Source organism: Sorex araneus, chromosome X, assembly GCF_027595985.1.
Source record: "Sorex araneus isolate mSorAra2 chromosome X, mSorAra2.pri, whole genome shotgun sequence".
Lineage (NCBI taxonomy): Eukaryota > Metazoa > Chordata > Mammalia > Eulipotyphla > Soricidae > Sorex > Sorex araneus.
Window position 1 is genome coordinate 194,850,090 of NC_073313.1, and position 14,162 is coordinate 194,864,251.

The 14,162-nt window shown below is 37.7% G+C and overlaps 1 protein-coding gene across 1 annotated transcript; it reads left to right on the top strand.

Moving 5' to 3' along the window:
• The first annotated feature begins 9,091 nt into the window (after positions 1 to 9,091).
• Positions 9,092 to 9,478, top strand: LOC101538356 (40S ribosomal protein S12-like). The gene has a single exon (XM_055122880.1). The coding sequence runs from the start codon at positions 9,092 to 9,094 to the stop codon at positions 9,476 to 9,478; it is 387 nt and encodes a 128-aa protein (XP_054978855.1).
• The last annotated feature ends 4,684 nt before the right edge of the window (positions 9,479 to 14,162 follow it).

A 14,162-nucleotide genomic window follows, 5' to 3' on the forward strand; every position in this document is an offset into this window, starting at 1 on the left:
ACATGATGACCTCTCAGTGTCTGTGTTGTAAGCCATAATGCCCAAAAGTAGAGAGAGAGAGTATGGGGAATATTGTCTGCCATGGAGGCAGGGGAAGCGGGGGAAAGAGGGGGTATACCCGGGATATTGGTGGTGGGTAATGTGCACTGGTGGAGGGATGGGTGTTTGATCATTGTGAGATTGTAACTCAAACATGAAAGCTTGTAACTTTCTCACGGTGATTCAGTAAAATAAAAAAAAAAATTAATAGGAATTAGTGCTGTTTTTATAGCTATTTCAAAATCTATTTCAGCAGTGGTGAGCTGGTACATAAGTAGCCTTGTGTTTAGCTAACCCATTTTGGATCCCTGGCACCACAGATGGTCCCCCAAGTCCAAGTCATAGGTGATCACTAAACACAGAGCCGGGAGTAAGCTCTGAACACCTGCCCCCAACACACACCCAACAAAACAAATATAAAGACAAAACCAATTTCTGCCAAGTTTTCTGATGAGTATTTGGACTTGAACAATTGTTTCTAATTTTACCTGACCTGCTAAAATGTTGGACTTGGTTATGCTATGATTAATAAAAGATTACTCAAACACCTGACTAAACCAGTTTCTGTACATTGCATAAATAGTCTATACCATACATGGCCATTCTACTGTGTTTGAATCACTCATTTGTCTCATGCTAAAATCTCATCTCTGCATTTCACCCTGAGTTAGGTAGCCTGACAACTGACAGGTAGATAATTGGAGTTTTTAATTTCTTACCGACCTAACTTCAACTTCCTCAATTTCATTGGAAAAATGTCAGTATCCAGTAAGGCAATTTCCCCACTAATTTTATTATTTAATTTTTTTGTATAATTATAGATTCATGCTGGCAAAAATTGGGGTGAAATACTTGCTTAGAACAAAGACTTAGTGTCATTTTTAATGGCATTAGAATAATACAACTCCCTGAACTCCAGCCTACATATACCATTTGTTACCCATCTTTCTCCAATTATATAAAGACCATTTAATTCACACTTTCCCCTCCATCACATACCACCAAGCATTTCATTTCATCCAGTTAATGGTTTCTGCATTTTTATATTTTGACCTGACTTTTCTCCCATTTCCCACAAATGTCAAATGGCTTACTACTGATAAATTGGACATCATTTTCTTCAAATAAATCAGACTTCCCTGCAATGACTTAGCAACAAATTTCCTCCAATGATTCTAAATACTTATAATGTGCTTTTCTTAACTTGTTGATTTCTCTGTAATTTAAAAACTGCTCTCTATCAAACTAAAATTTTTTTAAATGGGTTTTCTAATATTCTTTTTTAATGCACTCTGTATGGCCCCTAACAGTTAATAATGCTAGCATCTACTTTTCTAAGATGCACTTTAAAATAATTTTAAGTGACTTTCGTTGCTGCTATAAGAGCTAACACTATCAAGAATGTGAGGATTAAACCCAGGTCCTGGAGCCTCTGCCCTAGAATCTGTCTATTCTACTACTTCAGTTCACATCTCCAGCCTCTTTTTATACATGATATTTTATTTTCATAGGATATTATGGGGAAAAATTATTATTCTACTTTTGCAAATGAGAAAACTGACATTCTGGAGATTTAATTTGCCCAGGCAAACTTAGTAACTGAGTGGCATTTGGGACTTAAATTCACATCCTCTCATGCCAAAGCCAGTTGTCTCTTCAAGTCTTGGTATCTACCATGAGTCTGACACTCCCTCAGGTACCCCGGTGTGACTTCCTATCTGCTTCATGGGCCCACTCTTCCTGGATCTTTGTGTCATTCAGCTTTCTACGTATACTACCAACCTATGCTAAGTAAGACTGCTTTGGAACTTTTTTTTATTTCTAACTCCTATTACTTGGTCTTCTCTTCAACTCTTTAAAGATATTCCCAAATATATTGTGCTTCTTTTTTCCTTTTCAAAATCTTAATTCCCTGCTTATGTCTTATGCAGTTCCTCAAGCTACCCCTGCTTTTCCCTTCTTTCTCGACAAAGCTAGTTATTGATTTAATACTTTTTCAGTGTGGCAGCAAATCAATACACCAGGAAGCAGTTTGTCAGATGATCCAAAGGATGCAGAACAATTATTTTCTTGGGGGAAATGAACACCAGGGCTTCCTGTTTGAGAATTGTAGGTGATCCCATCTTTCTAGCCCTTTTCTAGAACAGAAAAAAGCTATGTTGCTGATTATTCACAACACAGTTTTAGTTTGGCAATTCCCTGAACACTGACTTATTTTTTGGCATTTGAAAAGATTACTCCTCCAGGGTTTAATTGAGATTAGAGGAGCAGTCTCCAGAAATCATCAAATTTAATTCTGGGAAATAGTGTTAATATAGAGGAATGGGCAAGGCGGTAAGAAGGAAATAAGTTATTCATATATGAATACATTTTACAGAAACACAAAGCTAACCATTTATATTTGGTGTTCCTTGTATTTTTATTATTTAGCGTTAGATAGGCAACTGTATTTACCACTTTCTAAACTAATCATGAAGTCAAACTGCTTAGCATGTCCACTCCCTCCCCAAATCATCTCTTGGAGGCCTGAACTGGCAGTTCTGTCATACACATATAGTCCCTAACTGAAGAACTGGCCTACATTCATTCATGTCCTGACATCATCTCTCTGGCCCTGCAGGATTACTGTTATCCCTTCACAGATCAAATCGTGACTGTCTTAGGCACCAAAACTTTCCATAGGGTTTTTTCAGACTTTTAGTCTTGTCTATGTTTTGACAAAATAATCTTTAAGAGGGGCTGGAGTGATAGCACAGCGGGTAGGGCGTTTGCCTTGCACGCGGCCAACCCGGGTTCGAATCCCAGCATCCCATATGGTCCCCTGAGCACCGCCAGGGGTGATTCCTGAGTGCATGAGCCAGGAGTGACCCCTGTGCATCGCCAGGTGTGACCCAAAAAGCAAAAAAAAAAAAAAATAATAATCTTTAAGAGGTCACTGCTTTTAAGTCATTTTGACTAGGTAACACGGGTATGTCTATGTGTTAAAATGTAAAATAACTCCTTTAAACATATCACATTTGACGTCAAATTCATTAGCTAAATTTCTCAAAATTAGACTCAATCATAGATTGAGTCTAATTTTCCTCTGCTAAAGTCTAAATTATCTTCTCCTATTTTCTGGAATGCTGGCTCCTTGGAGTAATGCTGGCTCCTCACTCCCTGTGTGTATCATATTTCATTATGTTAAAATATATACATTTTTAAAGAAATGTATTCTGAAATCTTATTTTTATATTGGTAAGCAATCCTAAATTATTTTTGAAACAAAGAAGAATACACATAAATAAATGTCTGGAAGGGATTCTAGACCAATAGTTAAAATTTGCCTTTAATTAACTGTGGGACCTGGAGCAAGTCACTTAAATTTTCTGTGTCTCAGTTTCTTCATCTGCAAAATTATAGGGTTGGCATGAAGTGATCTTTAGGATTTTATTTTTTTTCTCTTTCTGATCCTGTTGCATTAGAACTGCCAATCAAAGATAAAAATAGAGGGAATATCTTAACTTCCTCAGGACAGAATGTACTTGACTGGTATTTAGTCTTCATTCCCACTTCAGTTTAGTGTGCATTTCTGGAACACAGAAACGGCAAAGCTAAAAATTATAACCCATCTCCCCAACTCCAGTGTTGCAGCACAGGTCCTGCATATGAATAAAACTGGACAACTAGGTATGTTTCCATGAGCCTTCCGAGGTAGAAATGAAGCAGGCTCTATAATGGTAGCTATCGTTGCTTTTGAAACAGCATCATAGGGGTGGGAGTGACAGCACAGCGGGTAGGGCATTTGCCTTGCACATGGCCGACCTGGGTTAGATTCCCAGCATCCCATATGATCCCCTGAGCACCGCCAGGGATGGTTCCTGAGTGCGGAGCCAGGAGGAACCCCTGTGCATCGCTGAGTGTGACCCAAGAAGCAAAAAAGAGAAAGAAAGAAAGAAAGAAAGAAAGAAAGAAAGAAAGAAAGAAAGAAAGAAAGAAAGAAAGAAAGAAAGAAAGAAAGAAAGAAAGAAAGAAAGAAAGAAAGAAAGAAAGAAAGAAAGAAAGAAAGAAAGAAAGAAAGAAAGAAAGAAAGAAAGAAAGAAAGAAAGAAAGAAAGAAAGAAAGAAAGAAAGAAAGAAAGAAAGAAATGCCACTATCTAGTCGCCAGTTTCACGGGTGGTAGGCAGATGAAAATATGGTAGATATCACACTTTGTCTTCCAGCTTCTACCACCAACAGTTAAGGAGCATTAGTCTTGGGAGTATGTGGCTACCATTTGGTGAAGCCCAATTTTCTTAACCTCCATCTGACATCTTGTGGTTGAGATTGCAGCACCTAGAGAGGGTCACAGTAATGCTCTGGAATCCATTTTTTATCTCCTATAAGTCAATGCCTTGTATGCTGTTTTTCTAAGTGTTTCTGCACTCTTCTGGCTGCTTGTATTAAATCCTCTTTTCCTTAAAATACTGAAAAGAATCAGTTTCTTCCTCCCCCAAATATGCTTCAATAGCATAAGGAATATTTGGAGCCAAAGGCAATTGTAAAATAACCAACACAAAGAAAGTCCTCTGCTCTCCTTTATGTTACAGCCAGAGGATAAATTTCGCTTTGTGAAGGTTTTCTTCTCTTCTCTTCAGTACCAGGAAGCAGAGACAACCTGATTTTGGAGACACCGCAAACATGAATCTGCATAAATAAATTTGACTGAACTAACTCTTATCTCTAATTAGTTTTCCTCCATACATTTATCCCCTTATCATCCCTGGGAACCAAATTTTTTTCTTTGTTTTGACTTTGTCACAATTTTTTCATTCTTCACCAGATACCATGACATCTAAGTTCTTAGCCTAACTGCTGTTCTGGATGTTCATTTCCTCTTCTGTGATGCTGCCATGTAGAAATAAAACAACTATTAACACCGAATAAAATTTGTAACCTTTTCTCCTGTTAAACTGTCCTTTACCATTATCACGTATAAGGCCATGAAGTCTTAATATAAGAGGTAGAGGAAAGCATTTTTGTTCTACCCAAAAATACCTACAATGGTTTATTATTTCTTTCATTAGCATCAACTTATTGTTTAGTCCCAATTTCCTCTTTCTTGGTTCTTGCTGATCTTGTTAAGTCCAGACATATTTTATTTACATGATACCAAACCCAGTTAATAAGTGAACATGGAATCAGACCGGTCCTGTGAGTTTAAAACATTCTAACTAACTTAACCTTTTGTTCTTTATCTTTAAATCAAGTTAAATGTTCTTCCAGATCTGTTAGCACTCCAAGGAATTATCTCCTGTCTACTCTCTGTTTCCATGCATGAAGAATCCTAGGATTTGCTCTAGAAACTGTGTCTATTGTTTCTTTCTGTATTTCATTGCCTTTGTTTTAATCTGCTATTTTGAGTCAGATTTTCCCTTTTAAATATTTTATTGCACATCATTTTTGATATTATTTTTCATATAAATAGATTTTAAACTATTTGTTCAATTTTACTTGTAAGTAGTTATAGAAGTAACAAGCATAACAATGCAATATCCAGGTTCCCTATATATTACTAATTTTGGGAGCTGGAGAAATAGTACAACAGGTAGGCTCTGGCCTTGTACATGTGTCAGAGCCAGATTTGATTCTCATCACTCCACAGGGTTCCTCCAGCCCTGCCAAGAGTAATTCCTGGGTGTAAAAAATAGTACTATAGCACTGTAGTACTGTCGTCCCTTTGTTCATTGATGCTCAAGCAGGCACCAGAAACGTCTCCATTGTGAGACTTGTTGTTACTGTTTTTGGCATATCCAATATACCACAGGTAGCTTTCCAGGCTCTGCTGTGTGGGCAGGATACTCTCAGTAGCTTGCCAGGTTCTCCAAGAGGGATGGAGGAATAGAACCTGGGTCAGGTTCACCCTACCTGCTGTGTCAAAAATACTAAAAGTAATTCTTAATTTCAAAATATAATTCATATACAGTTAAATGAAAATTTGAAAAACTGCATAACATCACATCATCTTTTACTGTTCCCTAGATGTATCTATTCAACAAGATTTCAAATGAATTTTTTTTTCTGTTGGGGGAAACTCCCAGGCAGTACTCACGAGATCTGAGGGCCATTCCAAGTGATACTATACCAATGCTGCTAAGGCCCAGCTAAATAAGTAAAATTTTAGTTGCTTCACTAACTTTTCTAACATAAATGCCTAATATCAATTATGTGACATTATTTTCCTCTTCAAAAATCTGAAGTAAAAAATTGATATCACTGAGTGTCAGTATAGAAAATTCCAATGGAAAAGGCCACTGAACTGTGCATTTAGAAATGGGCAAAATGACCAATTACACACTGAGATTTACATACATGATGGATATGCTACCATTATAAAAAATTTTAAAGAATACTTGGGGAAGCAACTGATAAGCCAGAAAAACAGAATACACTTTTGTAGAAGGCGAGAGTTGAGTTGAGTGGGGAGGAAAAAAGTACAATGATCAGGGAAAATGTGAAAGGAACTGCTCATTGTTGCAATTTAGATTATCTATCTTCCATGCAGCTCTCCAGAGCAATTTCGTTGCTATGAAAATGGTACAAGCTGTTAGTGATAAATGAAGCAGCATAGACATTGCTTTCAAAGAATTTTTTTTAAATTGTGTTTCTGTGTTTTCACCTATTTGGTCACTTCCTAAAATAACAAGGCAAAGACTTTCGTGCTTTCTCCAAGTACTGAAACAACTTCTCAGGTGTATTTGCTAAGAATATTTAAAAGTAAAATTATTGGCTACCACAGTTTAGCTAAAGAAATAGCAGCAGACAGGACAAGCAATAGATAAACTAAAAGGTAAGGAAATTAAGTATTAGAGACAGGAGGTACATGAAAGGACCCAGACTTTCAGGAGTTTCTAAGTATCTGGGAGATTCATAAGACCACACACATTCCCAGAGCTGATCAGACATTCTGAGAAACTCTCAGCTTGCACCTCTGACTGACCTTCAGGCTCTGAGCAAGCAGAAAGGGCAAGTTATAAATGGCTTAGCTAACATAACTAACAAGAAATATCCATGCACACATTTTCAGAGTCTGTCTACAAAGATTAAAAGAGGGCTTTTGTTTTTTCCTCAGGATTTAAGAAAATTCTGCAAAATACTAAGGAGGTTACCACTAATCTATAAACATAGAATTTAGTAAGTATACCTGAAAAAGAATAGAAAAAAATTTAAAAATAAAGAACAACTCCAAACAAGCAGCATAAACAAAATCTAGAGGGGAGATAATCGGATTTTCTAAGTTCAGATCAAAATTGTCCATTTTCAAGAACAGAAAAATATTATAAAATAAACATGATCTGCTCACAAGAGTTAAAAAAAGGAGAGTAAAAGAAAATGTATGTGAGGAAGTGTAAACATTGACTTACTGGACAAGGACTTTAAATCAACTATTTTAAATAAGCTAAAAGAGACAAAAAGGGCCAGCAAGATGGTACAAGAGGGAAGGACTTGCCTTGCATATAGTCAATAATGGTTCAAATACCTGGCACAGCATAGCATTCCCTGAGCTCCATCAGGAATGATCCCTGAGGACAGAGAGAAGACTAATCCCTGAATACTGTATATATATAAAAAAAATTAAAGATAAATTTAAAGGACACTATCAACAGAGTGAAAAGAAAATCTCTGATATGAATGGCCAAAAGGCAAATGAAAAAGTGCTCTACATCACTAATCATCAGGGAGATGCAGATCAAAACAACCATGAGATACCACCTCACACCATATAGAATGGCACGCATCCAAAAGAAGAAAAGCAACCGCTGTTGGAGAGGATGTGGGGAGAAAGGGACCCTTCTACACTGCTGGTGGGAATGCCGACTCGTTCAGCCCTTCTGGAAAACAATATGGACGCTTCTCAAAAAATTAGAAATTGAACTCCCATTTGACCCAGCAATGCCAGTACTGGGAATATACCCCGAAGAAGCAAAAAAGTATAGTCGAAATGACATCTGCACTTATATGTTCATCACAGCACTGTTTACAGTAGCCAGAATCTGGAAAAAACCCGAGTGCCCAAGAACAGATGACTGGTTAAAGAAACTTTGGTACATCTATACAATAGAATACTATGCAGCTGTTAGAAAAAAATGAAGTCATGAACTTTTCATATAAGTGGATCAACATGGAAAGTATCGTGCTAAGTGAAATGAGTCAGAAAGAGAGAGACAGACATAGATTGCACTCATCTGTGGAATATAAAATAACAGAGTAGGAGACTAATATTCAAGAATAGTAGAAATAAGTACCAGTAGGTTGCCTCCATGGCTTGGAAGCTGGTCTCACACGCTGGGGGAAAAGGCAGCTCAGATAGAGAAGAGAATACCCAGTAAAATGTGGTTGGAGATCCCGCACAGGAAGGTAGATTCGTGCTGAAAGTTGACTAGAGACTGAACACAATGGCCACTCAATACCCCTATTGCAAACCACAACTCCCAATTGGAGGGAGAGAATAAAAGGGAATGCCCTGCCACAGAGGCAGGGTGGGTTGGGGAAGAGATGGGATTGGGGGGTGGGAGGGATACTGGGTTTATTGGTGGTGGAGAATGGGCACTGGTGAGGGATGTGTTTGCAAACATTGTATGAGGGAAAAACAAGCTCAAAAATGTGTGAATCTGTATCTGTACCCTCATGGTGATTCACTAATTGAAGAATAAAAGAAATTTTTAAAAGAAAAGAAAATCTCTGAGAGAATTTAGCATTTATAATATATAAAGAGCTCCTATAATGCAATAACAACAAGATGGTCCAATTCAGAAATAGGTAAATGATTTGAATAGATATTCCTCAAAAGAAGATTTTCAAAAGCAAAAAGCACAGAAAAGATGTTAAATTCATTTATCATCAGGGAAATACAAAGTAAGACCACAAATAGCGCTTTCCACTAGTATTGTAGTTTTGATATAGCTGTTTAGAGATTAGAACCCACATACACTGCTGTTTAAAATGCAATATAGCTTTTTCACTGCTCCATAGAATTGCACAGAGGTGGAGGTTGGGGTGTTTTGAGATTCAGCTCCACCCAAAATCCTCCACCATGACCAAGGAAAGCATTGCTGGTAGCAGTGTAGTGGATGTGAAAACTGTTTCACAAGAGGTGCTAAAGACTGCCTTTGTTCACCATGGAATCCATGAATCTGTCAAAGCCTTAAACAGGCACCCAGCCCATCTTTGTGTGCTCTCATCTAACTGTCATCAGCCCATATATGTCAAGTTGGTGGAGGCCTTTTGTGCTGAATACCAGAACAACAGAATTAAGGTTAATGACAACAAGAAACTAGGGAAATGGGTCGACCTCTGTAAAACTGACAGAGATGGGAAACCTCATAAAGTGTTTGGCTGCAGTTGTCTTGTGGTTAAGGACTATGACGAAGAATCACAGGCTAACGATGTCATTGAAGAATACTTCAAATACAAGAAATGAATAAATTAAAAATTTGGCTCTTTGAGAAAAAATGTTCAACAGTGCAGTCATTGTAGAAAATATTTAAACATTCTTCAAAAACTTGAGCATACAGATGAAGGATTTGGCTCAAGTGGTAGAATTATGCATACTTGAGGCCCTAAATTCAATCCTCAGCACCATATGGCCTCTGCCCCTCTATAGCATTACCCAGCATTACACTTGAAATAACTAATTTAAAAATGTCAAGCTGGGGCCGGAACAACAGTACAGCTGTTACAATATTTGCCTTGCATGTAGCTGAACTCTGTTTAATTCCAGAACCACATGGTTCCATGAGCTCACCAGGAGTGGTCCTTACCATAGAGCCTATAGTAAGCCCTGAACACCATTGGGTATGACTCAAACAAACACATAAAATTACACTAGGACATAACAATTCCACTCTGGGTTATTTACTCAAGGAAAGTTAAACAGGTATTTTAATAAAAACAAGTGTATCAACAGCCCTAGCAATACCATTTATAGATTGAAAGGTAAAGTCCAGGAAGTTATAAAATTATAAACACAGTCTTGTAAATCCATATGATGGAATATTTTTCAGTCATAAAAAGAAGTCAAGTACTAATATGTATTTTTTTTTATTTTTATTTTTTTAAAAAATTTTATCACCATGTGGAAAGTTACAGAGTTCTCAGGTTTATGTCTCAGTTATACAGTATTCAAACACCATCCCTTCACCAATGCCCATATTCCACCACCAAAATCCCCGGTATACCCCCCGCCCCTCACCCCAACTGTATAACTGATGAATTTCACTTCATTTTCTCTTCACCTTGATTACGTTCCATATTTCAACACAAAACTCACTATTGTTGTGGGAGTTATATCCCCAAACAAGATAACACTAATAAGGAGGCATTTGATAATTAGTTTTCCATTAAAAGATTGTATGTTTTCAGGTTTTAGAAAAGGTCCCAGTCCCGGATGTGTCCCAGTCCCGAATCCTGGAGCCGTGTTAGTTGCTGCTCAGTGTCGCCAGGGTTCCATCTGGAGAAGGTGTGCTGGCGGCACCTCCTCCTTCCGGCCCCCCGGTGTTGCTGGCCCCAATTCGGGTCCAGAGCATTGTCCGGGCTGCGTTGCTCACCAGAATGCCTGCCGCTTCTCTGTGGATTGTGGCAGCAAGATGGCCACTAATATGTATTTTTATTGTATAAATATGACGGTAAAAAGGTGATCTGCTTAGATCATCTATGTAGTGAAACATACCAAGTGGAAAAAAATAGCATATAAGGTCACATCTTATGTGATTCTATTTAAATAAAATATGCAAAATCTCAAGGTCAGAGAGTTAGTAGAGGGGTTAAGGGGCTTGTCTTGTACATACATGATAGATTTCGATTCAATCCCCAGCACTGCATCTGGTTCCCAAGCACTGCCAATCAGAAATAGCCCTGACAATTGCTGGGTGTGGCCCAAACACTAAATGAATAAATGAATAAATAAATAGATAAACAAACTAACAAAATATTCAGAATCAGCAAACCCTTAAAGACACAAAGTAAATTAGTGGTTGTCAGGGCTGGGGAGAAGCAGAGTAAATAATGACTACTTAATGGGCAAATGGTTTCTTCTTGGGGTGGATATTTTTAACAAAATGAATATGATAGTTATAAAACATTGTAAATATACTAAACACATTGACTACATAGACACTTTGGTGGTTAGTTTTAGGATGTGCGAATTTTGCATAATTAAAAAACAAACAAACATGAGACATCTTTTTGTCTGTTTTTCAGAATACTTTACAAACCCCTTACTTAATCTGGCATTCAGCCTTCTTCATTATCTGGCTTTGTGTCTCTCCTATCCACATCCCAAAATCACTGGCAATAACAAATTTTCTAGGCTCTCATTTACCTCACAATTTGTAATAAGAAATATGCTTTCTTCCTCTTCTCTTTAGCTCGACTGACTCCTATTACTTCTTCAAGAGATTCTGCTCAGATTTATTTTCTCTAAAAAAACATTTTCTCTAAAAAAACATTTCCTAATTGCCTCCCTAGTCTTACCCTCTAGCTCTGGTTAGAGTATAGATTTCTAACAGTGCACTCCCATAACACCCTTTGTATGCCGAAGTTGTGACTCTGTCTTCTAATTATCTCCCTCTCCAAACTGTGAGATTCTCAAGAGCAAAAACTGTGCCAGAAATAACTCCTGGCAATGATCCTGGCACAGAGCACATGTTCATGAAGTGCTGAGTTGTTAAACTGGATCACAACTTTCTTCAGCATAATTTTTGTTCATGTGCTTTCTTATTTGGCCACCAGTCTTCCTCTGTTTCTTTATAGATTGTGGTATACTATAACCAATGCCCTCACTTTCCTGGGTCACTGATAGGATAGAATTTGTGCCTGGATCCTGAGAAAGACATGCCCTCTGGATAAATGGTGGACTGGGAATTCCTTCTTGTAACATACCAAAGGATGAATATGAGAGCCTTAGAGTCAAGAACAATATTCACATTACTATCATACTGATTGACCGCTTACATAAACTCAGACAAGTCACCTATGCCCTCTGGGATTCATTGTCCTCATCCAAACAATGAGGATACATATAACTTGCCCGTCATACACAAAATCACTTGAGGATTAAAATTAAGGAAAGACTAGGTTAATTTTTTAAAATAGCAATTTTGTATACATGGTATTTTTAAAATGTTTAACAATCATATTCCACCAAGATTTTCATAATAGAAACTTGGAGTCAACCAAAACTGATTACTTCCCTAGTCATAGTCGGTAATCTTTTCCAGATGGCATATAAGCAAATAAAAAATCATGGAATAGCATTATTATTCATCTTCATCATATTCCCAGGCATTATTGAGAGTCTTAGAAATCGTAATGTTTGTGGTGTTCTGCTCCACATATACAAGTAACTGAGGTGACTGGAACAAGCCTGAGGGTGTGGCCAATACTGATATCCTGGATCCTGATCTAGGACTTCATGATTGAGAAATGAGATCGTGTAGCATCATTCGAGTCATACTCATTGCAGAATAAAACTTGCTTGCTTGCCCAGATTTGACAGTATAAAAAATAATCTGTAGTTTGAGATTAGAACTTAAAAGTCTTTGGAGAATGGAATTATTTGATTTTACTAAATTGGGGAAACATTGCTTTGTACTTTCCCAATAAACTATATGTTTCAAATGTTCTTCTTACACTGAGGGTATGTGACTCCTTTTGTTACTTCCACTAATGATGGTTCTAAGGGTCATCCTAGCTTGTCCATTCATCCCAGAAATGTAGATTCTACTAAAATTAACTGCCTTCCCAGCCACAGCCAGCAAATATTTTCTTCCCAGATAATGTCTGTTCATGCTGTAATAAAATGAACAAATAAGGGCAATAATTAAGCGGACACTTTAAGCTTCTTTTATATTTGCTAGCTACAAAAATGAGATTGAATTCAATTTAAATAAAGCTTCTCTTGTCATAAATTATCATAAGATGATAAAACAGCTCAAGAAAAAAGTTATAAGCCATAGGAGTCATGAAACTCTGAAACAGTAAAGGGGAAGCCATTTCAAAAAAGGAGAAATATTTTGTTGTATTTCTGGGTGCTAAATAACTTAGAAGTACTCTCTGCCTTCAAAATTAGAGAATTTTTTCCTTCTTTCCCTCAACCAGTCCCTACTGACAAAGCAGAACATAATTTTACAAACAGGAGGTCTAGAAATAAATCTTCCCTGTTGGCAGCAGCTTTAGCTTTCTCAGAGGTGTTCAGGGCGGGCGGGGGGGGGGGGGGAAGCAAACTTTCCTACTTCTTAGCTTCACTTCAATCTATGCAATAGTGGTACACTGCTTGGTCTATAGCATGGTCACTCAAAGAGCTAGAGCATATGTTTGCATTCAGGAGCCCGAAATTCAGCACCCAACACTGCATAATCTATCAAAACTGCCTTGAGAGCCCTTTTCCCCACCTCTCCACCAAATATCTGCAGTAGTAGATCAGTGGTGACAATTGCTTGAGCAAATGAAAGATGGTGTGTGAAGGCAGAACTAAGTTTAACTTTGTTGCAAATCTTAAAATTTAAGTAATTATCAGCTCAGCCAAATTAACAAAAAAATTGTATTAATTTCCAAGCTGGTTTATTAAAGCCATTATGAAGCAGGGAATAGTGATGAAGTGAAAAATGGCCAAAGGAAATGTTTTTTCCTCAGTGAGGAAAGATTGGAAGTTAACGTCAAGACTGGAGCAATAGGGATCAGAATTACAATACAGTGTAATTCTGTAATACAGGGCACATGGCTAACTAGATTTTGGTCCCACATCCCGTGTCGTTCCCCAAGTGTGCCAGGATTTAGCCCTGAAGATAGCCAGGGTTGTGCTCCTTTCAGGGACAAAAAAAAAAAAAAAAGCAATGTATACTGAATAAGCAAGACTTTTCTAACTCCTCTCAGTATCTGTATTGCAAACCATAATGCCCAAGAGTAGAGAGAGAATAAGAAGGAAATTGTCTGCCATAGAAGCAGGCGGTGGGGTGGGGTAGGGGTGGTGGGAGGGATACTGGGGACATTGGTGGTGGAAAATGTACACTGGTGGAGGTGGGTGCTCGATCACTGTATGACTGAAACTTTTTATTTTGTATGACTGGAACTTAATCATAAAAACTTTGTGACTATCTCATGGTGGT

Coding starts and splice junctions, on each gene's coding strand:
- LOC101538356 (XM_055122880.1), top strand. CDS start 9,092: ATGACCAAGGAAAGCATTGCTGGTAGCAGTGTAGTGGATGTGAAAACT.